At 36.8% G+C, this 27,521-nt stretch overlaps 2 protein-coding genes across 4 annotated transcripts in view; both read left to right on the forward strand.

Annotated features, from left to right (window-relative positions):
* Nucleotides 1-21,562, forward strand: part of LOC128220301 (uncharacterized) — a 31,114-nt gene extending 9,552 nt beyond the window's left edge. Inside the window, exons 6-10 of one of the 3 annotated variants that reach the window (XM_052928650.1) lie at nucleotides 8,631-8,741; nucleotides 16,686-16,775; nucleotides 17,645-17,818; nucleotides 18,996-19,086; nucleotides 19,363-21,562. In XM_052928650.1, the coding sequence (XP_052784610.1) occupies nucleotides 8,631-8,741; nucleotides 16,686-16,775; nucleotides 17,645-17,818; nucleotides 18,996-19,086; nucleotides 19,363-20,026 (1,130 nt within the window). In that variant the 3' untranslated portion in view covers nucleotides 20,027-21,562. The remainder of the gene's footprint in view (nucleotides 1-8,630; nucleotides 8,742-16,685; nucleotides 16,776-17,644; nucleotides 17,819-18,995; nucleotides 19,087-19,362) is intronic. The other 2 variants (XM_052928651.1, XM_052928652.1) reach the window with 2 other exon arrangements.
* A 123-nt stretch (nucleotides 21,563-21,685) lies between these two features.
* Nucleotides 21,686-27,228, forward strand: LOC128219463 (cytochrome P450 1A1-like). The gene is made up of 5 exons (XM_052927273.1): nucleotides 21,686-21,798; nucleotides 22,343-22,485; nucleotides 24,964-25,536; nucleotides 25,817-26,071; nucleotides 26,636-27,228. Exons 1-5 carry the CDS (start codon nucleotides 21,686-21,688, stop codon nucleotides 27,226-27,228), a joined length of 1,677 nt encoding a protein of 558 aa, XP_052783233.1.
* Nucleotides 27,229-27,521: the final 293 nt, after the last annotated feature.

The following is a 27,521-nucleotide window of genomic DNA, read 5'->3' on the forward strand; positions in this document are numbered from 1 at the left end:
ATACAAAACAAAAGACCACACTCCCGTCCAATGTTTGTAGTGATATATACTTGGGTTCCCGCCTTGAAACGATCATCGAGACAATGATATATGGGTTTCAACTTCACACGTGTCCCAGCATACATAAACAAAACGTATCTATAAACGATAAAACAGCCACAAATGGAGACATCACAAACAAGAGTTTTCTGGTAAGGATTAGACGAATCGGTCATCACCGATACATAAATTCATAAGGAAAACAAACACTTAAGAAACCAGAATGTATGGATTTTTTTGTTTCTATAACTGTTTAACTATTTTAACATTATTGTGACCAAAACAAATATATAACCAAGTATGTGTTTGAAACAGAATAACAGCATTTAACAGTAATAACAGTATCTAATTTGAATTCCCTTTACAACGTATTTGTTATTAAAAAATGTTGAATGTGCAAGAATACAAATACATGTAGTTTTAATGTTTTGTTTGATATATTGCCATTGCATATTGCTTCGTTATGTTACCTCATCGGTGTTGTTAAGGCTCCCGTTGCCGTTGTTTATATTCCTGTGTAACGTCTTTCATCATCGTCGCTGTTACCACTCATGTTGAGGTTTACTTAATACTTACCCCGCCGTTGTTAGTTAATATTCCGTCATTGAATCGAGAGTTCTGGCCGGGTCCCGTTAATGTCACTCCGTTGTAGTTTTTACAGTTACATTATTTATTCCTCAATACCACTCTTTAACCTCTTATAGAAAACAACAACATCAATACTTTTCAATGCTTTTCAATGGTATTATTTTGGAAGTCGATACACACATACAACATGTACTTGTAACATGAGCAAAGTATGTCTAGATAACAACATGCCTGACAAAAAAATGGATCTTACAGACTGACCGAGGAAAAACTGAGATAAACCCCTCCTTTTGGGGAAAACTCAGACACCTCTGCCCGTTTGTCATCCAGATTGACAGGATTTGTCTCGTACCACTAGATGTCGGGCCTCATCACCCATAAAACAAAGATGTATAGAAAACATTTCATTTTTATGATTTATGTATGCGTACTATATAAAGTTATGCAAATGTGTATTACATTGCTATGGTGGTATACTTCTGCCACCAGAAAATCATATAACTAACTAGTTAATTAAATGGTTAACTAGTTACGTAACTATTTAACCACTTAGTTAACTAGTTAGTTATGTGGTTAACTATTTACGTAACCAGTTAATTTTTTCAGTAAATAAAAGATCATAAAGGGAAATAAATACATGTTAGCGCCTACAACTGCCATTCTTGTATTATTCTACCAGATTAATGTTAAGTGGTTAACTAGTTACGTTACTAGTTAAGCAGTTATCACTTATCTATAAATAGATATTGCGTAATATTTGGAATACCCGTTCTGTACCATAATCCTTCTTCCACATCTGCGCGGGAAGTATATCATACATGACATGTAGGCTATAGATCGAAGATTCTTGCTGTCTGCGCTCGCTCGTGCATTTACATACGAAAGGGCTTTTAATATGGACACGGGAGAGCGAGATGTCAAAGGGGACCTACAACGTTAAAACTTTCTATGTACCTACTAGTATTATAGTCAAAGACCTACAGATATGCTTATCCAAATTTAACAAATATTTTCTCTCTTCATCGTGAAATTGTTTAGAAAGCCGCCCCTGATGAGTGTGTTTTCTCATCAAATTCAACGTAAAAAGCCAACGGGGGCTTTGTCCCCCAAACTCCTGACAAAGTGGCAACCCCCTCTTGGAACCCCTATTTGCGGAAAATCGCAACCACATATTTTCACATCCTGCGAGCGACCATGCATTACGTTAAGGATAGACCGCTCATTAATATTCAATTAAAATGTGCAAAGAATAGCCAGGTGTGTCGTTAGTTGTCGACCAGGTGAGGCAATTATTGACCGGGTCGTTTGTTTAAACACAAAACTTCATTGATATAAAATTCCCTCTTGTTTTCGTGAATTAATTTTAGAATACTATTGCAGATGGAATCACACCCATCAACTGAACATGGTGGTTAATTCCCCCAAAGACTTCGTCTAATGTCTGCGATGACTAAAGTGTGACTGTGTATCAATGCAATGGAGCAAAACGATGCTATTTATGAATAAGTGATAACTAGTTAACTAGTTACGTAACTAGTTAATCACTTAAATAACTAGTTAGTTATGTAGTTAACTAGTAACGTAACTAGTTAATCACTTACCACTTATCCAAAATATCGCTCACTGGTAAGTGATTAACTAGTTACGTAACTTGTTAATCACTTGACTAACTAGTTATTTATGTGGTTAACTAGTTACGTAACTAGTTAACCACTTAACATTAAGCTGGTAAAATAATACAAGAATGGCTGTTGTAGGCACTTACATGCATTTATTTCCCGTTATGATCTTTTATTCATTGAAAAAATTAACTAGTTACGTAACTAGTTAGCCACATAACTAACTAGTGAAGTATATGGTTATCTGGTGGCAGAAGTATGCCACCATAGTACGGTGCATTGCTATGTTCTTTGGAGAAAAATGAAAACAAATTGATCATCCTTATGATGAAGTTGCAAAGTAACAGAAAACTTCCGCAATAATTTTTTTATACCGTTAAATTTAGCAATTAATTAATTCGATGTGAACGTATCGGCTCCCCAAAGCTTAATACCATTAATTCATATGCGCACGAATTACTCGTGCTTATAATTCGCCACCCGGCGGATGCTTTATTGTGATCAAGGGGAAATAATTTCCTTCGTATTCGTTTTACTCAAACGTAGGAAATTATATGTCTCTGATACTTCATCGTCTTTTTATATTACCAATCAATGTTTAAGATTTAGGCTGAAATTATTCAAATATTTCGATGCTGAAAACAAACGTTCTTACCGTAAAATCAAACTCTCTAATCAAAAGAAACGGTCTAGTCAATGGTGTATGCATGAGGAAAACATAGGAAAATTTAAGGGCCGTTCAGTCAGCCAACGAAGATGTATATGGACCGAGGCGCTAGCGTTAGGCGTCCTTATAATGCCCGAAGTCGTTTGTTATATTCCTTATATTATACCAAACATTTTATATTACCATTCAATATTTTGAAAGCGCCTTTGATGTGTTTTATTGAACAAAGCAATTCAACTCACCATTTGTATGACGTCAGCGGCCCTTATTATTTTTGGCGAGTTCCGGGCCGGCCAGATCTGGACTGCTGACGACTTCAGCTGGATTTTCGATTAAAATACACTGATCTACTTTATATGTACGCATAAGGGCAGTAGCATCAGCAGTGGCAACATTAGCAGCAGCAGTATAATATACTTAATACAACTAACAGTTCTACAGACAGGTACGTATGACACAAATCGAACATTTCACTGCTTAATTGTGATTTGTTTGTTATCATTTGTTATTCATGTTCTTTTCTGTTGTAGATTATAACCCGATGGCGGAAAAACACAATAAAAGTGATGAAAAATGGGCCAAGGCTGTTAAAAAATGCATCGCTGGAGGAAAATTTCCTGCATCGATACAAAGTATCAACAATACGAATTTTACAGAACAGGACGAGCAGCCCTATTGGACAGGAATAATTAAAACAGAATCTATCATATCTTTATGCATATGCTTGGTATGTACACCATTATATCTGAGTTTACCGTCTAACATTTGCATAGTGTTACCATGATTTATATTTTATATGGACGGATGCAGCTTACTTCTTTGATTGTAAGGAAGGCTGACAAGATAAACAACTACCATGGTTCAGATATTGTGTATGTTTTCGTAAAAGGTATACATATTGTTCACCCACGTTCTTTTAAACATAATTTGTTACCTTCAAAAGTTGTTATCAAAACGATCATTTGAAAGCAATTCAACAAAATTTTCGTTATGCGTTGATAAGGAAAAAAACTTTGAATTGCTTTCAAATGATCGTTTAGATTTTCTTAATATGAAAATGGTATAATTCAAAGCCGACGCTTATTTTAAACAGGAGTTTAGTGTATTCTATTAAAAAGAATGTTCAAAACGTTGGGCTGGTAAAAGTGTTTAGAGTCATAAGACTCCTTGCGTTTTTAACCAGCCAAAGTCCGCTCATTACCCTGATAGTAACATCAATCACGCAATGCATTACTTATATTTACACCAATATTTCTTTATTTCTTTCTAGAATTGTAAATAAAATACTAAAATTCATTTAAGAAAACCTTACAATAATTCTTTCTCACCCAGGCTGTATATAAAAAACGCCCGGTTTACACATTTTATTGCTGCGGACAAAACGATTCCCAAAATAAAATAGTTTTAACGTTAAATTGAAACAATACATTTAACAAATCAAGAAATTTACACTTCTCGGCATTTCGTTTAAAAAATCCTGGTCTGCTTACCTTAAAAATCTTTTACGTTCTTATAAGTCTTTTTATGTGCCTGAACAACAAAGAAAAAAATCGATTGTATATTTTTGCAGCCAGAGCACCATGACACCAATGCGGATATCATGTCTACAGGCTAAGGCAAAATTTAGGGAAACATACAGTCTAGGCGGGAATAAAAACGAAACAACATTTTCTATTCCAAATGTACTTAATAAACACCTGTTAAGAGTTATAATAAAACAAGATGTAACAAAAAAGTGGCATGGTGCCTTCCAGTGGTCACTTCAATTTAAATGATTTATCTTTCACCATTAAGGATTTTATACTTAAAGCCATCACGACTTTTTTCAGAAATTTATGATTTCATTCTGAACGATTTCCGTCTTGATATAACTTGGCTTAGTTATAATGTAAATGTATAACGCAACGGCAGAATTTCGTATGGTATAGTGAAAATAATAATAATTATTGGGCATTTTGCTTCGGTTTAAATCTCCACTTCTTAATTATTTTATAAACAAACTATGTCCGAAGAAAGTCTTCATCGTGTTAATTGAATGATACAGAATGAACTACAAGAACAAGCCCTGAAGCAAACGTTTCAACGAAGACAGCTTTACAGGCAACTTTGAAGATTTATAGATAACCTTCAGATCATAGAATTCGGCCGTTATTCCAATGATAGACAGCACTGTTATTTTAGATCGCAATTTCTATAATTTGGTAGCCCTTCGTTTCGTAGTCATCCGTCTGCCTTTCCACCGAAAATATTGTTAAAAATGAATTTTAAATCATATATAAATATATAACGCCTCAAACATGAATGACGTAACGCAATTGGTGCACAACTGGTCGCGTGATGACCCCATATTTTCCATAATGGCCATATTTGATGGTTTCCTTTGCCCCGTATATCCCATATCGGGTCACTCCAAACTTATGATATTGGTCTGTCCTTTATTACCTTTATAACCTTTATTAGTGCATTATTAATTTTGCATTTCTAGTAAAAAAAATATAGTAAAACACTATAGGCCATGAAGCTTAAATTATGGGAATGTAACATTTGGCAAATAGCAAGACGAACAGTTTTCGTTTTTTTAAGTCAAAATTAATATTGAAATAATAATTATTTGTTTAAAATGCGTTGAAGAATTTATTTTATTTAATGATTTGTTGGTAAGAATGTAGAAGCGAATGACTTTTTAATCATTTGAACATATTCAAAAAAAAATAAAAATTATTTATTCGCAATAAAAGTCATTAATTCACTCAAGATTGATGGGGCCAGAATACTTATAACTCAAGATATACTCAATGCAGAAGTCGAATTTTATAAGAATTTATACACATCAAACTTTAAAAACGACGAACATTATAACCAGTATTTAAATGATATCGAATTAGATTTAACATTGGATTCAAAATTAGCCGATAATTGTGAGGGAGAAATTTCTTATGAAGAAGCTACAAGAGCACTTAATGATATGAAACTTAACAAAAGTCCTGGACTCGATGGTCTTACGGTAGAGTTTTATCAAACGTTTTGGCATTTAATTGGAGACCTAGTTATTTCAGCCTTAAATGAGAGTTATGAAAAAGGTGAATTATCTTTTACTCAAAAACAAAGTGTATTTTCGCTATTATATAAAAAAGGAGACCCAGAAAATCTTGAAAACTGGCGACCTATTTCTCTCTTAAATATTGATTATAAGTTAGCAGCAAAGGTATTAGCAAAACGACTTCAATCCGTTTTACCAAGCATCATAAGTCAAGACCAACAAGGATACATAAAAAATAGAAATATATGTTTTAACATTAGGCAAATAGATGATATAATTGATTATACGGATTTAACTGATTTAGACGGTGCTATTCTATTTTTAGATTTTAAAAAAGCTTTTGATACAGTCGAGTGGCCTTTCCTGTTCGAAATTTTGAATAAATATGGATTTAAACCCTCCTTTCTTAATTGGGTGAAAACTCTGTATTGTAACATAACATCAAAAATTGCAAACAACGGATGGATCACAAACTCATTTAGACTACAACGTGGTGTACGGCAAGGTTGTCCTCTTTCTGCGTTGCTTTTTATTATAGTAGCTGAAGTCTTATCAACACAGTTAAGAAAATGTGAAAATTATGAAGGTATAAAAATTCAAGGGAAACATCTTAAAGTTACTCAACTCGCTGATGACACAACTGTCTTTTTAAAAAATCACAATGAAATACCAATTGTTCTTGATATAATCGATCAGTTTGGAAATTATTCTGGACTGAAACTAAATAGGGAAAAAACCCAAGGCCTTTGGATTGGCAAATCAAAAAATAATATAAGTAATATTATGAATAACATAAAGTTTACGTCAAGATACGTTAAATCACTTGGAGTATATTTTGGAAATGATAAACATGAATGTATAAATTTAAGCTGGAATGAAAAAATAGATAAATGTAAACAATTGATAAATAATTGGAATAAAAGAAATCTAACTGTCTTTGGCAAAATAACTGTTATAAAATCTTTACTTTTTCCAAAACTTGTATATCTTGCTCAAAATATAGTAACGTCTGATTCAATTATAAAGACTATAAACTCCATGGTTTTTGAATTTCTTTGGAGTGGAAAAAAAGATAAAATCAAGCGCAAAACAGTTATGGGAAACAGACTTGAAGGTGGTTTAGAGATGCCAGATTTTGAATATTATTCTAAAACAATGACATTAAAATGGGTGATTAATCTGACTAATACAGTTGATGCAAATTGGAAAATTATACCATCAGTAATATTAGACCAATTTGGAAAGAATTTTCTTATTTTTCATATGAACTTAGACTCCATTAAGTCTTTACCTATTAAAACAAACAAAATCACACTGTTCTATAAGCATTTGTTATTAATATGGATTCAGTTTAATCAACTTCCAGTTAATCAAACGAAAACACCCAAAAGTTACTTCAATATTAGAAAAGAAATAATATGGGGTAATAAACTCATAAAAATAAAAAATAAAAGTCTTCTATTTAAGAATTGGATTGATTCCAACATACTATACATAAACGATATTCTTTCGAATTCGGGCAACTTAGACGCTAATTGTATTCTTGATAAGCTAAAAAATAAACAAAATTGGATTGCAGAAGTAAATATTTTAAAACAAGCAATTTCTAACACTTGGAAAGAAACTCTTACATCGGATATATCTACAAAAACAAACGTCAATCCAAAATTACTAATAAGTATCCAAAATAAACCTTTTAAAGATATGACGAATAAGCAAATATATCAAATATATATAAAGCAATTTTATGAAAAGCCTTACATTCATGGTTATTGGGATCGGCGGTTGCAAGAGCATATTTGCTGGAACTCTTGGTACTATATTGTTCATAAGTCCATTGTGGATAATAAAGTAAAACAATTTAAAATAAAGTTATTGCATAATCTTGTAGCAACGAATTTAAATTTATTTACTTGGAAATTGAAGGATTGCCCTTTATGTATTTATTGTAATGAAGTAGAAGACTACGAACACTTCTTTATTAAATGTCCATTTTTGACAACTTTCTGGAATGATATACATGATATCTTTAAAAGATGCGGAATACAGAAAGAAATTAAGAATTTAAGATATATAGTAATAGGTTACAAAATCAACCAAAAAGAGTATAATATTGTAAACATTGTTTTAAGTCAGATTGCCTATTGCATCTATAAGACCTACTTTATTTGTGAAAGGAGATCCAAACCGATACATATTATGTACCATTTATATAATGATTTGAAAGTTCTTCAAACTCACTTGAACAATAAAAGCATTTCTAAACGCTTTTTAAACGATTTTGTTAATAAAATTACAATATAATGTTAAGGTATTTTCAAAATGTTTAATATTTACCTCAATTGTTAAATGATATTGTTCCACTTCGATATATATACTTATATATATTGTATGTAATGTTCGTTTTATAAAATAAATAAAATAAACGGGTAAAAAAAAAAAAAAAAAAATTATTTATTCTCGTTGACGAGACACCATGTTCGGAAAAGTGAAGTTTTTTTATAGAATATACATGCAAACAAATGTTTGATTTCTTCTGCTGATATTTTACGCATATAAGTAAACATATCTAAATATTTTTAAAAAATCTAGGTGTTTGAAATGAAAGACATTTATGTGCCAACTTAAGAAAGTTTATGATATTTTGGATCATATGTCGTATAACATTAACTTACAGATAATGGCACCTATCCACCTTTGACGAGTGCATATGTGGAGCTGATAAACCAGACTTTCTACGTCAATTTTGCTAACAAAAATGATATGAGAAAAAGCTTGTGCACAGGAGGTAAATACACATGTAGCATAATTATTTGTAAATATTAAATGTTTGCGTAAGTGTAAGTTTGAGTATTACAAAACGGTTAAAATTCCAAGATAGTTCTTACTTTTTGCGTTTCACTGAACGTCCCAATGTGGTTACCCCAACATGTATATCAACGCCCCCTGTGAGATCTAACTTTGTTCTTACTGAACGTGCCAATGCGGTAATCCCAACATGTATAGCAACGCCCCAAGTTAGTTTTTGCTTTGTTCTTACTGACCGTGCCAAGGCGGTAACCCCAACATGTATAGCAACGCCCCAAGTGAGTTCTTGCTTTGTTCTTACTGACCGTGCAAATGCGGTAACCCCAACATGGATATCAACGCCCCCTGTGAGATCTTACTTGTTGCTCACTGACCGTGCCAATGCGGTCACCCCAACATGTATATCAACGCCCCTAGTGAGATCTTGCTTGGTGTTCACCGACCGTGCCAAGGCGGTCAACCCAACATGTATATCAACGCCCCCAGTGAGATCTTGCTTGGTGCTCACTGACCGTGCCAAAGCGGTCACCCCAACATGTATATAAACGCCCCTAGTGAGGTCTTACATTGTTTTCACTGTCCGTACCAAGACGGATACCCCAACATGTATATCAACGCCCCAGTGAGCTCCTACATTGTTTTCACTGACCGTGCAAAAGCGGTCACCCCAACATGTATATAAACGCCCCCAGTTAGGTCTCACATTGTTTTCACTGTCCGTACCAAGACGGAAACCCCAATGTTTATATCAACGCCCCAGTGAGCTCCTACCATGTTTTCACTGACCGTGCAAAAGTGGTCACCCAAACATGTATATAAACGCCCCCAGTGAGGTCTTACATTGTATTCACTGTCCGTACCAAGGTGGATACCCCAACATGTATATCGACGCACCCAGTGAGATCTTACTTTGTTTTCATTGACCTTGCCAAGGCGGTTACCCCATCATGTATATCAACGCTACAGTGAGATCTTACTTTGTTTTCACTGACCGTGCAAAGGCGGTCAACCCAACATGTCTATTATCAACGCCCCAGTGAGATCTTACTTTGTTTTCACTGACCTCACAAAGGCGGTCACCCCAACATGTATATCAACGCCCCAGTGAGATCTTACTTTATTTTCACTGACCTCACAAAGGCGGTTACCCAAATATGTATATCAGCGCCCCCAGTGAGTTCTTACTTTGTTTTTACTGACCGTGCCAAGGCGGTCTACCCCAACATGTATATCAACGCCCCAGTGAGATCATACTTGGTGTTCACTGACCGTGCCAAGGCGATAACCCCAACATGTATTTCAACGCCACTGGTGTGATCTTACTTTGTTTTCACTGAGCTTGCTAAAGCGGTTACCCAAACATGTATATCAACGCCCCCAGTGAGTTCTTATTTTGGTTTTACTGACCGTGCAAAGGTGGTTACCATAAAATGTATATCAACGCACCAAGTTTTATCCTAATTCCTGTTTTACTGATCGTTCCAAGGTGGCTATCCCAACATGTATATCGACGCCTCCAGTGAGATCTTACTTTGTGTTTTACTGATCGTTCCAAGGTACCCAACATGTATATGAACGCCCCAAGTGAGATCTTACTTTGTATTCACCGACCGTGACAAGGCGGTCACCCTAACATGCATATTAACGCCCCAGTGAGATCGTACTTGGTGTCCACTGTCCATGCCAAGGCGGTAACCCCAACATGTATATCAACGCCCCAATGAGATTTTACTTTGTATTCACCGACAGTGACAAGGCGGTTACCACAATATGTATATCAACGCCCCCAGTGAGATCTTTCTTGGTGTTCATTGACCGTGCCAAGGTGGTCACCCCAACATGTATATGAACGCCCCAAGTGAGATCTTACTTTGTATTCACCGACCGTGACAAGGCGGTCACCCTAACATGCATATCAACGCCCCAGTGAGATCGTACATGGTGTCCACTGTCCATGCCAAGGCGGTAACCCCAACATGTATATCAACGCCCCAATGAGATTTTACTTTGTATTCACCGACAGTGACAAGGCGGTTACCTCAACATGTATATCAACGCCCCCAGTGAGATCTTTCTTGGTGTTCATTGACCGTGCCAAGGTGGTCACCCCAACATGTATATCAACGCCCCCAGTGAGATCTTTTTTGGTGTTCACCGACCGTGCAAAGGTGGTTACCCAACATGTATATCAACGCCCCCTGTGAGATCTTTCTTGGTGTTCACCGACCATGCCAAAGTGGTTACCCCAATATGTATATCAACGCCCCCGATCTTGCTTGGTGTTCATTGACCGTGCAAAGGTGGTTACCCAACATGTATATCAACGCCCCCAGTGAGATATTTCTTTGTGTTCACCGACCGTGCAAAGGTGGTTACCCCAACATGTAAATCAACGCCCTCAGTAAGGTCTAACTGTTTGCACTGACCGTGATGAAGCGGTCACCCCAACATGTATGTCAACGCCCCAGCGAGATCTTAATTTGTTTTAATGACCGTGCTATGATACTCTACGTATAACATCTTTTAAAGGCGCAAAATGTAGGTTGATGCAATTTGTAAATTTTAATGCATGATCATGTTAAACTCTTTAGACTTTAATGATAAAAAGGATATGATTTAGGTACAGATAAAATATAAGCTTTAATAAAGGAAAAAATAAAATGATAGCGACGTGGCCACAACTCCCCCAGGGAAAAAATATCGGTAGTACTAGCACGTTTTTATTTTATCTGTACCGAAATCATGTGGGGTTTTTTTATCTTTAATGCCAAATGAGTTAAACATGATAATCCCTATAGCGTGCGCCTTAAAAGGGCTTACAACATGCCATTGTTTTTGGTAATATTGTGATCAATTTTGTTTGCATTTTGATGTTCGGGTTTTTGGTTATCAACTTTTTACTTTTTGCCGATGCATTATTTGGATCGTACACTGAAATGATGAATACGAAGTCATATAGTCAGGTGACTACACAACTCAAATGTGAGATTATATATTTAATATATATAAATACTAGCTACGTCGTGCAACTATCAAGAAAAAACTGCATGCTCAGACCATGCGGGCTGATATAAACAAGAATAGTTATAATATGTTTCACATTATGTAATGAGTATTGAAACATAATGGAACATAGACTATTGCTCACCTTTTCAATGAACACACTTTTAACAAACTATGTTCACATTGAATATACAGGTTGACAATATTGGTAAAACTATGACTTTAATGTCATCTTAATCAATAAGTCATATTCTATTAACTTATCACATTTTCGACGGAATCCTTTAGGGTTGAATTTATCTAGGATAAATCACTAGTAGCCGTTGCTTATGGAGGTTGTGGACAATAACATACCAAAAAAACTATGTTATACATTTTAGTCACATCCTTTCTAATAGTATCTGTGCTTTCCAAACTGATAAGTTGTATCTACACAATAGAAGCCACGGAAACAAGCCCAATAGCCTTACCTTTTAACAAAGATCCTGTTCATAAGCACACGGATCAACGCGAAAATTGTATACAGTGTATGAATTAACGGTTATCTTTCTTTTGACGACATTCAGATGGCACATCGGCAGGACCCCACATTAAGTACCCAAGATCTTCAAAACGTTTGGTACAAAATCAAGCGTACTACAAACAATTGCAATGGATGTATTTAACCAAACAAGGAGAAGCACATGATCAAATACTACATGTACATGTATTTTACAAATAGATATCTATCCCGTTACTGATTAGTATCGTCCTCGTCTGTGTTCCCATTCGTTGTTTGGATTTAAATGTTTTAAAAAAAGTTGGTTTTGAATCATAACGCATTTGAATGATTGATTATAATTGCATTAAACCTAACAATCAAACATTAAAGGGAGATCATTAGAAAATCAAAATTTCTGCCGTTAACATTCCTTTCCATCAAATATGCGACCAATTAAATGACAGCTTTGAATAAACTAGGTTCCAATTATTTAAAATAATTTCTGGAATAATATTACGTGCACTAACAAGCGTAGACATATTATAGAGATTCCAAATTCATTTGTACAACAATGCAATGAACACTACGATATGTATGCCAACACCCCCAGTGAGGTCTTGCTTGGTGCTCACTGACCGTTCCAAGACGGTCACCCCAACATGTATATCAACGCCCCCAGTGAGTTCTTACTTGGTGCTCACTGACCGTGCCAAGACGGTCACCCGTACGTGTTTAGCAACGACCCCAAGTGAGCTATTGCTTTGGGTTTACTGACCGTGCAAATGCAGTCACACCAACATGTATATCAACGCCCCCAGTGGGTTCTTAATTGGTGTTCACTCACAATGCCATTTCGGTCACCTCAACATGTATATCAACGCCTCCAGTGATTTCTTGCTCGGTGCTAACTGACCGTGCCAAGGCGGTTACTCCAACATGTATATCAACGCCCCAAGTGAGATCTTACTTTGATATTAATGACCGTGCAAAGGCGGTCACCCCAACATGTATATCAACGTCCCAGTGAGATCTTACTTTGTTAAAACTAACCGTGCCAAGGCGGTGACCCCAACATGTATATCAACGCCCCCAGTGATATTTTACTTTGTAGTCACCGACCGTGACAAGGCGGTTACACCAACATGTATATCAACGCCCCCGGTGGGATCTTACTTGGTGTTTACTGACCGTGCCAAGGCGGTCACCCCAATATGTATATCAACGCCCCAATGATATCTTACTTTGTATTCACCGACCGTGACAAGGCGGTTACTCCAACATGTATATCAACGCCCCAAGTGTGATTGTTTTACTGACCATGCTAAGGCGGTTACCCCAACATGAATATCAACGCCCCCAGTGAGTTCTAACTTGGTGCTCACTGACCGTGCCAAGTCGGTTACCCCAACATGTATATCAACGCCCACAATGAGGTCTTACTTGGTGCTCACTAAACGTGCCAATGCGGTCACCCCAACATGTATATCTACGCCCACAGTTAGTACTTACATGGTGCTCACTGACCGTGCCAAGGCGGTCACCCCAACATGTATATCAACGCCCCAGTGAGATCTTACCTTGTTTTCACTGACCGTGCAAAAGCGGTCACCCAAACATGAATATTAACGCCCCCAGTGAGATCTTACTTTGTTTTCATTGACCGTGCCAATGCGGTTACCCCCAACATGTATATCAACGCCCCAGTGAGATCTTACTTTGTTTTCACTGGTCGTGCCAAGGTAGTCTCCCCAACATGTATATCAACGCCCCAGTGAGATCTTACTTTGTTTTCACAGATCTCACAAAGGCGGTTACCCCAATATGTATATCAGCGCCCCCAGTGAGTTCTTACTTTGCTTTTACTGACCGTGCCTAACATGTATGTCAACGCCCCAGTGAGATCATACTTGGTGTTCACTGCCCGTGCCAAGGCGATTACCCCATCATGTATTTCAACGCCCCCCGGTGTGATCTTACTTTGTTTTCATTGAGTGTGCTAAAGTGGTTACCCAAACATGTATATTAACGCCCCAAGTGAGTTTTTACTTTTTTTACTGACCGTGCAAAGGTGGTTACCATAACATGTATATCAACGCACCCAGTGATATCCTAATTCCTTTTTTACTGATCGTTCTAATGTGGCTACCCCAACATGTATATAAACGCCTCCAGTGAGATCTTACTCTGTTTTTACTGACCGTGCCAAGGTTGTTAACACAGCATGTATATCAACGCCACACGTGATATCTTACTTTGTGTTTTACTTATCGTTCCAAGGTGGCTAACCCAACATGTATATCAACGCCCCCAGTGAGATCTTACTTTGTATTCACCGACCGTGCAAAGGCGGTCACCCAAACATGTATATCAACGTCCCAGTGAGATCTTACTTTGTTAAAACTAACCGTGCCAAGGCGGTGACCCCAACATGTATATCAACGCCCTAGTGAGATCTTACTTTGTAGTCACCGACCGTGACAAGGCGGTTACACAAACATGTATATCAACGCCCCCGGTGGGATCTTACTTGGTGTTCACTGACCGTGCCAAGGCGGTCACCCCAACATGTATATCAACGCCCCAATGATATCTTATTTTTATTCACCGACCTTGACAAGGCGGTTACTCCAACATGTACATCAACGCCCCCAGTGTGATTGTTTATACTGACCATGCCAAGGCGGTTACCCCAACATGAATATCAACGCCCACAGTGAGTTCTAACTTGGTGCTCACTGACCGTGCCAAGTCGGTTACCCCAACATGTATATCAACGCCCACAGTGAGGTCTTACTTGGTTATCAATAAACGTGCCAATGCGGTCACCCAAACATGTATATCTACGCCCACAGTTAGTACTTACTTTGTTTTCACTGACCGTGCCAAGTCGGTTACCCCCAACATGTATATCAACGCCCCAGTGAGATCTTACTTTGTTTTCACTGGTCGTGCCAAGGTAGTCTCCCCAACATGTATATCAACGCCCCACTGAGATCTTACTTTGTTTTCACAGATCTCACAAAATCGGTTACCCCAATATGTATATCAGCGCCCCCAGTGAGTTCTTACATTGCTTTTACTGACCGTGCCAAGGCGGTCAACCTAACATGTATGTCAACGCCCCAGTGAGATCATACTTGGTGTTCACTGCCCGTGCCAAGGCGATTACCCCATCATGTATTTCAACGCCCCCCGGTGTGATCTTACTTTGTTTTCACTGAGTGCCAAGGTTGTTACCTCAGCATGTATATCAACGACCCACGTGATATCTTACTTTGTTTTTACTTATCGTTCCAAGGTGGCTAACCCAACATTTATATAAACGCCCCCAGTGAGATCTTACTTTGTATTCCCCGACCGTGACAAGGCGTTCATCATAACGTGTATATCAACGCCCCAGTGAGATCTTACTCGGTGTCCACTCTCCGTGCCAAGGCGGTAACCCCAACATGTATATCAACGCCTACAATGATATCTTACTTTGTATTCACCGACCGTGACAAGGCGGTTAAACTAAAATATCGCTAGTACTAGCACGTATTTTTTTTATCTCTACCTAAATTATATGGGATTTTTATCTTTAATGCCAAATGAGTTCAACATGATAATAAACATATTATGGCATCAACCTATAGCGTGCGCCTTAAAAGGGCTTACAACATGCCATTGTTTTTGGTAATATTGTGATCAATTTTGTGTACATTTTGATGTTTAGGTTTCTCGTTATCAACTTTTAACTTTTTGCCGATGCATTATTTGTATGGCTTCTTATCATGGTTTGGATCGTATACTGAAATGATGACTGTGAAGTCATATAGTCAGGTGACTATTAGATAACAACACAAATGTGAGATTATATATTTAATATATAAATACTAGCTACGTCGTGCAAATATCAAGAAAGAACTGCATGCTCAGACCATGCGGGCTGATATAAACAAGAATAGTTATAATATGTTTCACATTATGTAATGAGTATTAAAACATAATGGAACATAGACAATTGCTCACCTTTTCAATGAACACACTTTTAACAAACTATGTTCACATTGAATAATTATACAGGTTGACAATATTGGTAAAACTATGACTTTAATTTAATGTCATCTTAATCAAAAAGTCATATTCTATTAACTTAACACATTTTCGACGGAATCCTTTAGGGTTGAATTTATCTAGGATAAATCACTAGTAGCCGTTGCTTATGAAAGTTGTGGACAATTACATACCAAAAACACTATGTTATACATTTTAGTCTCATCCTTTCTAATATTATCTGTGCTTTCCAAACTGATAACTTGTATCTATACAATAGAAGCCACGGGAACAAGCCCAGTAGCCTTACCTTTTAACAAAGATCCTGTTCAAAGGGACACGGATCAATGCAAAAATTGAATACGTGTATGATTTAACGTTTATGTTTCTTTTGACGATTTTTAGATGGTACATCGACAGGACCCCCGACAACGTCACAAGAGACTCAACCAACCTCATCGGAATTAAACACGGCACCAGCCAAAAGTACAACAGGTTATTACTTTAAGTTGTTATACAGTATAAAGTTTAAACACATTTAGTACCCAAGATCTTCAAAACGTTTTGATACAAAATCAAGCGCACTACAAACAGTTGTAAAGAACGTATTTAAACCGAAACAAGATGCAGCATGTGATCAAATACTATGTATATAACAAATAAATGTATATCCAGTCCAGTGGAGATTCTAAATTCGATTTTGTGCAACAATACAATGAAAACTACAAGTAAGATCCGAATAATAAAATCTCTGTTTTTCATATTTCCTTAATAGACAGAGTGCAAAAAACTACCTCTGAAGTAAGCTCTATTTACCTTTGAGAAATGTTAAATATCTGGAACACTTGCTTCTATAAACATCATTATTTTACTATAGCTTCATTGTATGAACATTAACAATACGCAATACACGAGCGACTCGTTGCTTCTGTGTAATCGTGTACAATAATAACATACAGTAGTTAAAATAATATTTTCATTAAAAAAAAAAACAAGATTTGTTTTTACATGTATTATTCTTTTTCATTCCAATGTCACTTCTAGCGTATCGTAAAAGAATGACCAACCATTTAGAGATACTTTTGTATACGAATTAGGATGTTATTGGTTTATTTGTGAATTTATCTATACATCGTGTCGTATTTTTTTTAATTGTGTTCGCTTTGCTTTATGCTTTATATTTGTTGTAAAGAAATTAAAGTGCATAGAGTAAATGTCAAAATTTACTCTATCGAGCAGTATAAACGATTGGTTAGGTTTCTCAAATGTGGTTACTGACGTAACTATAATTTTCATTCAGTTCATGTCGGCAAATAAATTTCGTAAGTAATGTTTGGGATTTCCGCATTGTTTTGATGTTTCAGCGACTTATACCACATATACCACTACAGGTCCTACTTCGCACATGACGCCAACCAATAATGTCATAACAACAGATACACATTCGACGGAAGCACCAGTATTGAATGCATCTACAATGCCAATATCGCATCCGGTACCTGAAGGAACAGCAGCGTCCATAGACAAGGACGAAGAGGGTATGTTTATAGTTCACCATATTCATGGAGCAGTTTTAAAAGTTTAATTTTAGTAAGAAATATATAAAGAGCAACTATCATTTTAAAGCAAAACATTTGAAAACTTATATGACAAAATATTCAAAGATTTAATTTTGTTCCAATGAATATTAACAGTCTATTCCTCAAGTGAATCACTATATTTAATGTCATTATTTTATATAAAGGCCTTAACCTAGTTGAGACAAAATTTAGCGGTTTTCTTGATACGGCCGAGAAACTTAATAAACTATAAATCATGGTACATTCAGAGTTTATTGGACACTTTTAGAATTTACAAATGATCATTTAAATTGCTATAGAAAAGTAATTGATGTAGTCATACTTAAAAAAGTAATTTTAATGCAACAAATTCTAATGAATCATAATTTTTTTAATTTTGATGTTTCAAAATGTAAAGGTTGTAGACACTTTTGAAATAAAAAAATGCGTTTTAAGAAATGGTAAGGTGTGTACTTAAATATATCTACAACAACAAACTTCGTGAAATCAAGAAATGTGTCAAGCACGGAGAGGCAATACATATTTGTCTGCTTTGTATGGACAATTGTTTTCCAAGAAAACTTGACAACACAATTGAATACGGGGCGCAAAATACTCTTCTGTGACAGACTTCCGACCTGTGTGAAACGTTTTAACTTTTTTAAGATTTTCTACCTTTAACGTTTTAACGCGTATGAAACGTAATTGAATTTGGTGATTTCCAGTGCATGTTTGTAATATCAGAATCTGAGTTCACGATTTTGTATAATAATGATGTATAACAACTTACACTTTACAAAAATATTTCGATTAGATACAACCAGCATATTGAATAACAGATATGCTTGATTTATGAACAATCCGTACTTTCTGAGTTTAATAACATATCACACACCCGTCGTAATTTGGTATGAATCAAATGTTTATTTAGCTGGTCGCAAATCTAGCTCTATATAAGCATTGTAAAACATGATCGAATACATATGAATATTTTTCCATAAACACAACAAGAAAGGAACAAAAAGAGCAATAAGCAAAGATAGTATGTGAAATGTGTTATCAAATATTAATTGCGCACGATTAAACTCACACACTTGCAAACACGAATGAGTGTGACTTTATAAACACCATCGTAATGTTTTTATATATTTCACAGGATCAACGGCAGGTGCTGCTGCTGGTGTGTCCGTTTCTCTGGTACTGCTTATCATTGTGACGATCATTGTACTGATTTTCATGAAAAGAAGGTAGGTTGAATTAATATATTTTATGTATAATTGTCCAAATAATTTATTACGGGTACGTTTAGAATGTTGTTTAAATAAAACTAAGTATAACAGGTTTAAACTTCTTTTCAAGGCAAATTTCAGTTTAAGCGGCATGTCCTTATCGTTAAAATATTTCTCGTCGTTAACCTGCGTCATAGCTCAAAAAGAGACTTTAAAATTTCACAGGTCATGCAAAGGTCCGACATATAATACATACTATCCAAAATGATAAATAAATGCTACGTTTGTTTACAGGGGACTTCTAACAAAGTGCAACAAACAAAATGATGAAAAAAGCAACCATACCGAAGACACAGCCACCGAAATAGCATGCATATCAACACCGATATTTGAATCTACTACAAACACAATGGATGACTTAACAGTCACAAATCATTCTTATTTTGTGCTTGAAAAAACGTTTGATGAAGAAACCAAAGAGGATACCGATCACTATGCAGAGCCAGATACGACCGATGTTGACCATTATGATTTGACCGATGAGTCACAAAAAGATACTGATATCGATTACGACACAGCCGATGACAAAAACAGCTCAGCCAAGTCTGAATTGTCTAAGCCAAATAATAGTTATAACAAAGTCACATTACATCAAACTAATGAGTACGATCATATTAATGGAAGACCGCCAAAGTCGGACAGACAAACTGAAAATGAATACGATATTTCGAATAACCTGATGGACTGCAAATGCAATAATAATTTCGGAGATGACAGTGATACATATAACCATTTGAACAAACATGAATCGAAGAGCTCTGGCACCGATAACGTTTATGGAAAGTCAGAAACAGATGGCGATAGTGGATATTATACTTCCAGTGCTCTAACCCTTCACAGGAACATGGATGAAAATGATCAGCAAACTGATTATGATGTGATAAAAAAGAAATGGTAGACTTATGTGCCAGTAAAAGGACATTTAGGTACATGATTTGATTTTTTAAAGTAATCAAATTCCATGAAATTTGAAAGGTGCATAGAGAGTTTGTCAACTAAACCATGACACATGTAACCGATTAATCCTATTCTTGTAAATTTGCCCTATCTGTCAGTTTTGTTTGCAAAAACACTCAACAAAACATGCTCATCAATCAGTTAAGAAAAACATGATCGTTATGCATATTTCATTTCAAGGAGAAAGTATTTTTATCACCTCAATGGCAGCTTCGGGTCGTTTATTTTTGCGCACTTTTTGCCAGCGTTATGTAAATCTACGATATTACTGTTCGCCTGAAGTGAAACATGTTCTAAAAGAGAACATATGGAAACACATTAATGCACTAGGGAAATTCAAGCAACTCAAATCTAGACGTAAAAAAATATATATTGTGTCTCTTGTACAAAATGCATTATTGTATGACTACATCCTATCTTTCTTGTTAAATGACTTCATCAGTTTCAGTATATTTGTCCAATAGTCTCAGAAAAACCTCTTCGCGGTTACAGAACTTGAATTGCAAATCGCAACACGTCTCGCAATCGTTTTTACCATCAACAATCTCTTTGTGAAATGCGCTTCCATCATCCATTAGAAAAGCTACATCACTGCAATCATTACTCTTTTTGTTTAATAACAATGCTTAGTATCACCAAGGGTCTAGCGTCAACAACGTTCACCATGTTCACCTTTGAATGCAATGTTAATGAACATCTCCTCCTAAGACTATCGTAGAAAGTCCCCTGTGTACATTTGGAGCAATAGAAGACACCTAACACTTTTTTACATGACCATTATATACTAACCACAGAAAGGTCGTGTTTGAAAATATCAGTACCCTTAACCCTATTACTATACAACTTATATTGTTTTTAGACACATCTTGCACCTCAATTATCAACAAGCATATCGTCTACCAAGTATAAACATTCACTCCTAACACCAAACGTTATACAAACTAATTACAACATCGAATATACTCATCGTCTCTGACTTGCCGAAGCTACTTCTCTTTCCCTTCCATCTCTCTTTCCGTCCTATTCTTTCACTCCTGTTCTATCTTCCGTACTACACAATGTCAAACTTTTGTTTATTTTTATGCATTTAGAAATACATGTAATTTAAATCATTTTTGCATTTTGATTACGCCATCTTCTGAAACAATTATCAATGCCCGTTTATTCTTATTAAGTGTGAATTATGAATCAAATATGACAACATGTTAACACCACATGGCATTTGTTCTAATGTTATACAGAAGAGAGACTTATAATATGCTTACTTCTCAATCCTGTAAATAAATAGTTAAATCTATAGTGCTAGTAGAACTAATTCTTGATATCTTAAACTTACAAATATTGACTAATATAATTACTTACAAATATTGACTACCATAACTACCATAACTACTTTGTGATTATTTGTCTACTTGTTATTATCTGTGTTTTTGAACTTGAACTCAAAATAAATACTGGTTAAACCAATTAACCATCAGCGAGTTAATCAGTCTCCTTTGGCCATCGTTTCAGGTTGTTTGTTTTCATTTATTAACACATTTATAACTTAGCAAGCCAAAAACTTAATGTATTACTTCGATAAGGCGAAGACGAACAAGTAATGCGAAGACGGCGAAGACACGAAAGTACGAAGGCGAAGGAGCAACGGGACAAAGGCGAAGGGGCGACGGGACGAAGGCGAACAAGCGATGGGAAGACGGCGAAGAAACGAAAGTAGGAAGGCGAAGGAGCGAAAAGACGAAGGCGAATGAGCAGTCGTCCCTTCGCATATTCGGCCATTTGCGTAAGGGCGAAAACACGACGGCCCTAACAGAACACCGTACAAAGACACTTATAAATAAGTGGCACAAGGAAAACTGTCATTGTCCTGAAACTGGGACACTGGCCTACATAGGCTGTTTTATAAGCAACACTGTGAAATACGATCAATCAAAATGTTGCCGTTTCATTAATTTGCCTTGACCGTGTTTCGTCGGCCTGTGCTCCCATTTATCCTTCAAATGGTACTTAATGTCATGTTTGGTCATTTTAAGTACGAATTTTGCAAATTTTCGTTGTATTATACTTCATAATGTTTAAGGTCGTGATAAGAAAATACATCTCTGGTCGTTGTCATTGTCAGCTGCAGCAGGATTATTTGACGCCTGGATACTTGCTTTGGTCAACATACGCTTAATTATATGTAGTTTAATGAATTTCAAAACGCATTCTCATGATATTATTTCACACATCGTTAATTTGTTTAATTATGTCACAGCTGCTGTGGGCTCACCTCCAACACAGACCGTGCTACCGTTAAACTGAGGTTGGCGTCTTTCTATGGTGCACTCGAAGCTAATTGTGCCAGCCCCGTTCTTAAGATATGCACTCGAAGCTTAGGGTGCGCGCCCGATGCTCAAGGTGTGCACTCGAAACTTAAGGTGTGCGCCCTGTGCTAAAGGGGTGCATTCGAAGCTTACAGGGCGCACCTTGTGGTAAATGTGGTCGCTCGAAGCTAAAGGTGCGCGCACTGCTGTTAAAGGTGTGCACTCGAAGCTTAACGTGTCCGCCCTGTGCTGAAGGTGTGCACTCGAAGCTTAAGGAACGCGCCCTGTGCTAAAGGTGTGCGCTCGAAGCTAAAGGTGTGCATTCGAAGCTTAGGATGCCCGCCATGTGCTTAAGGTGTGCGCTCGAAGCTAAAGTTACCCGCCCTGTGCTTAAGGTGTGCACTCGAAACTTAAGGTGCGCGCCCTGTGCTAAAGTTGTGCTTTAGAAGCTAAGGGTGCGCGCCCAGTGCTCAAGATGTGCTATAGAAGCTAAAGGTGCGTGCCCTGAGCTGAACGTGTACTCGAAGCTAAAAGTGTGCCCTGTGCAAACGGTGTGCCTTTATCGGCATATGTTTGTTTGGTTTTTATCGACATATCTTAGTGTGTTTTTTATCGGCAATTCCTAAAAGAGAACATCATAATATGTTCTTTTTTTCCTACTAGGCATGTTTTGATATATGATAAACATTGGTGTGATGTAAAAATAAATGTTAACGAAGCAAATGACCAGGTCTCAAATTCCTTAAATAATGTGTTCATCTGTCCAACGTTTTGTGAAAGTCCTAATGTCCAGACGGAGTGATTGAAAGGTATGTCTGTCTGTTGTGGTAATGAGTTCAGTCACAACGTCCGGAGTTTAGTGTTATGCGAACGCATCTCAGCCCTATTTGTTTTAGTTGGGTCATTTGGTCACTTCATTTCACGCATATATATATGTTCATCTGACCAGAAGTTTAACGTAAATTAAGGCTTAACACATTCATTTCAATTACTTTAACGCATATGAGGATGATATAGGTAATGTTCTGCCACATGTTTCAATTTAATTTTGTTGATCGACATAATTTATTCCTTCATATTCAAATATCCAAAATAACAACTCACTGTTGTGTATGTCGCACTGTATTGAAACAATATTCAAAGGCTGGCCAAATACAACGGAGAAAGTCCCTTTAATCCACGTCTGCTAACCCTAACCAATCCAACATAAGTACAACAAAACACTACTGGTAACATTCCATTTTAAAGTAACAAAATATCAAGATTGAATATTTTATTGTTTTCACCAAGAACTTTTTAAAAGAGACATTATTTTATTTAAGAAAAACAAAAACTTGTGTACATAGTTGTTTTATTACCTCCCTTCAATAGTATAACATGTTACAATAGTAGCGCCATTATGGTGTTATTCAGAAATAAAACTAATGCAAAATAATATAATGGTTAATCAATATAAATTAAACATGGAAATAATATCGATTTTAAAGGGGCTGTACTCCGTATGATAAAATAGCGGAAAAAAGAGAAAATTGTTGAAAACTGACATGAACTTGGCATCGATGTGTACAATGTATTGAAACTTACTTACTGAAGTACCATATTGTTTACAATTTATTTAAGTTTAGCAGTTATTTCGTATTTTCCATTAAAAAGATTCTCCGACACATTTTTTTTTTTACATTTTGGTACTTTTTTTACAATTATGATATCAAAGCGTAACACATTCTTTAAGATAATTGTCCTGAGATTCGTTACAGAAAAAAACTAGTTTTGGTGCCGATCTGGTGTACAGTCCCTTTAATACCTAAAATGCTCTTCAAAATCTTTCCATCTAAATGATAGATGACTTACCTTTAATAAATGAAGGTATTTAACCTAAACTCTAAATAAACTTAAATTGGCATTGATTTCAAAATAAATACAAATTTAATTCGTTGGGTGGACATGAAATGTGTCCAGCAATAAACTTATTCAAACTCGAACAATCTATAGGAGATTATATGTCATTCAATGTCATCCTCGGATTTGAAAGACTGGTATTATTACTCGGTTATACGCTAAACCATTACATTCAATGATATGTTTAGACAGTATATATTTACAAAAACATTTTCATATATGTATGTTGTATAGCAAAGCATGAATATCGCATGAATACTATTTTTGGTGTTGTTATTTTAAGTGATCAACATTTTAATATACATATATATGGAACCTGTGTATTTTGGAGTGGTGGCCTTTACATGTATATGTAAATATACACATACTGACATTGTAAATGGACACCATCATCCACTGCTTAAAAGATGATTCAATTTTCTCATTTAGGCGTCAAGACAGTGGTCACTCAAAGGTCACAGACGAAGTACTGTCATTTTGTGTTTTTATAACATGGTATCATTTTTCATCAAAATTTGAGCTTACATAAGCTTTAACTATATATAACCGCACAATATAAGCGAGTTATGCCAGTCAAGGCGGGCTCTCGGTGTTGAGGTGCTTAAACGTTTCAGAATGTACACAACTGCGGTGTTGATTTTAGTCTTTATTATGGCAGTATGTGCTGTTAAAGGAAGATCAAAGAATTCTTCATGCAGTGCCCCTGGACCGACCGGCGTGCCAATTCTGGGCAATTTGTTACAGTTGGGACGTAAACCGCACCTGACGTTAACGTCATTCCGACAAAAGTACGGCGACGTCTATCAAATTACAATGGGATCATATCCTACCGTCGTCCTAAACGGATTGAGAGCAGTAAAACACGCGTTGGTCAAACAGGCCGAGGACTTCGCCGGACGGCCCGACTTCTACTCGTTCAGATACATCGCCAACGGCAAAAGCATGGGGTTCAGTGACTACGGAGCTAAGTGGAAGCTCCACCGGAAGATCGCACAGAACGCTCTAGCGCTGTGTGCCAACCGGAAGTACAACCCTATCGAGGAGGCGATCGTCGCGGAGGCGCGCCTTCTTGCCTTGAACCTGCAGAAATCCGATGGAGCGCCGGTCGATCCGCACAATGAGATATATCTCTCCGTAGGAAATATTATTTGTGCCCTCTGTTTCGGAGAGCGGTACCGCAGGGACGATCCTGATTTCCAGCAACTTGTCAAAAACAACGACGAATTTATGGCATTTGTCGGAGCAGGTAGGGCAAATATAATTATTTTTGTTTTAGTTTACGTTTCTCATATGATACAGTTAGCCTTACTGTAATTGTAGTAATCTTATACGAGCGTCAGTAGCCACTTTAATACCCTTTTAACATGTAGTAATTTGTTGTATCATATTATATATAATAAATAAGAGAGCATTTGTATTTTGCAAGTTTACGTGCGTAAAATACAGCAAGTGTAGTATATATTTAAAACATATCAGAATGTATACAAACGAGTTAACAATTAAATCGAACCCTTTTACCCGAGCAGGCAACCCAGTGGACATAATGCCGTGGATGCGACATTTCACGAAGCGTTCCTTCCGGCAGTTCCTCCGCATCCTGGAGACAATGGACGGCCTCTGTCTGAAGAAGCAGCGGGAGCATCTGGCCACTTACGACTCCGCGCGCGTCAGGGACATCACAGACGCGCTTATAATGGCGACCGAAGAGACACCGAAAGATGACAAGAAGGCTACCGGATTAACTGACGAACATATCATGACCACGCTACAGGAGCTTATAGGTTTGTCTTAAAGAAACTCATCAACAAAATATTGCTTACCGAAAATCTATACCACGTAACTCTTAAATAATTTAATTTTCTGGAGCATTTTCAAACAGTAAATGTGTTCTCGTTTTGTCAGAAATGGTCAGTTATTTATCCCTATAAGTTTTAACATATATTACCAGTTTTGGCTGTACACAAGTACTGGTATCCTTCTTCATCATAATTGAATGCCCATCGGTCAATCATAACTTCTCGGCTTATTTCGGATTGGCCCCTGTGGGTATCATGTCATTCCAATGTTATGCGATATGCCAGGCCAAGCTTCGATCATAAAGCTTCAGTCGGGTATAAAACGGATCGTTGAAACCCATCACAAATGAGTTCGATACTAGCCTCTCCGATAATTTTGGTATACAGCATATTTATCACCCAAAACACTTTTACTGGAAAGATAAATAAGTATTAGGCATATGATAAGCTATTATAGTCATGATAATCGAGACTAAGGAAACTCGAGCCTTGCCACTCGCCTTTCTTTACCGAAGCAGGTTTCACGAAAAAAGACAATTCTACTTCCAGGTGCAGGGTTCGATACCATCGCTAGTACCTTGCAGTGGTCCATCTTGTACATGATCACCAACCGGCAATGGCAGGAATTAGTGCACTCTGAAATCCACAATCTGTACGGCGTAGATAGTACTCCGAACTTCCATGACATGTCCGAATTGCCGCTCACTGAAGCGACGATTCTCGAAACGATGCGACATTCGTGCATTTTCCCTTTTGCACTCCCTCACAGTACGACGTCTGACACGGAAATTGGCGGCCATTTTGTTAAGAACAAGACTCTAGTGTTTGTTAATTTATGGTCCGTAAGCCACGACCCAGAATACTTCCCGGAGCCCGATGTGTTTAATCCAAAAAGATTTTTGAACGACACTTGTACGAAGGTGGACCGCTCAAAGGCGGAGCTTTTCCTCCCCTTTGGTGTGGGCAAGCGCCGCTGTCCTGGTGAAATTCTGGCCAAAATGGAACTCTTTCTGTTCTTTACAGTGCTTTTTCAGACTTGTAAATTTTCCGTAGTTGATGGGGAAACGCCAATAGTGGACAGCAAGTACGGATTGACTTTAAAGCCAATGAATTTCAATGTGTTGGTGTCTAAAAGGCAATGATATTCATGCTACTAGGCTGTACATAAGTATCATATCTGTTATTGTAGTGAATTTATGTTGTAGCCAATAAAATTTCACATATGCTTATACGAATAAAGAAGATGGATGTGCACTTCAGTGCTGTCAACTATATCTCCAATTCATATGTGTTAGCTTTGTTTTCAAATGTATGTTGTCTTTAGAAGAAATCACATCAAATTATATGCATTGTGTTCTTGTGGTAAGGGTTTGTACTGAATCATTTGACATTCTGTTCATCATTGCATGGCACACTTATTGAATCCTGGACCCTT

The sequence above is a fragment of the Mya arenaria genome, chromosome 15, assembly GCF_026914265.1.
Source record: "Mya arenaria isolate MELC-2E11 chromosome 15, ASM2691426v1".
NCBI lineage: Eukaryota > Metazoa > Mollusca > Bivalvia > Myida > Myidae > Mya > Mya arenaria.

Excerpts from the sequence above, each read along its gene's own strand:
- LOC128219463 (XM_052927273.1), top strand. The coding sequence starts at position 21,686 with ATGCGAAGACGGCGAAGACACGAAAGTACGAAGGCGAAGGAGCAACGG. Across the intron at positions 21,799-22,342 it reads AAGACGGCGAAGAAACGAAA|CTGCTGTGGGCTCACCTCCA; the intron begins GTAGGAAGGCGA and ends ATTATGTCACAG. Across the intron at positions 22,486-24,963 it reads GTGCGCGCCCGATGCTCAAG|GAAGATCAAAGAATTCTTCA; the intron begins GTGTGCACTCGA and ends GTGCTGTTAAAG.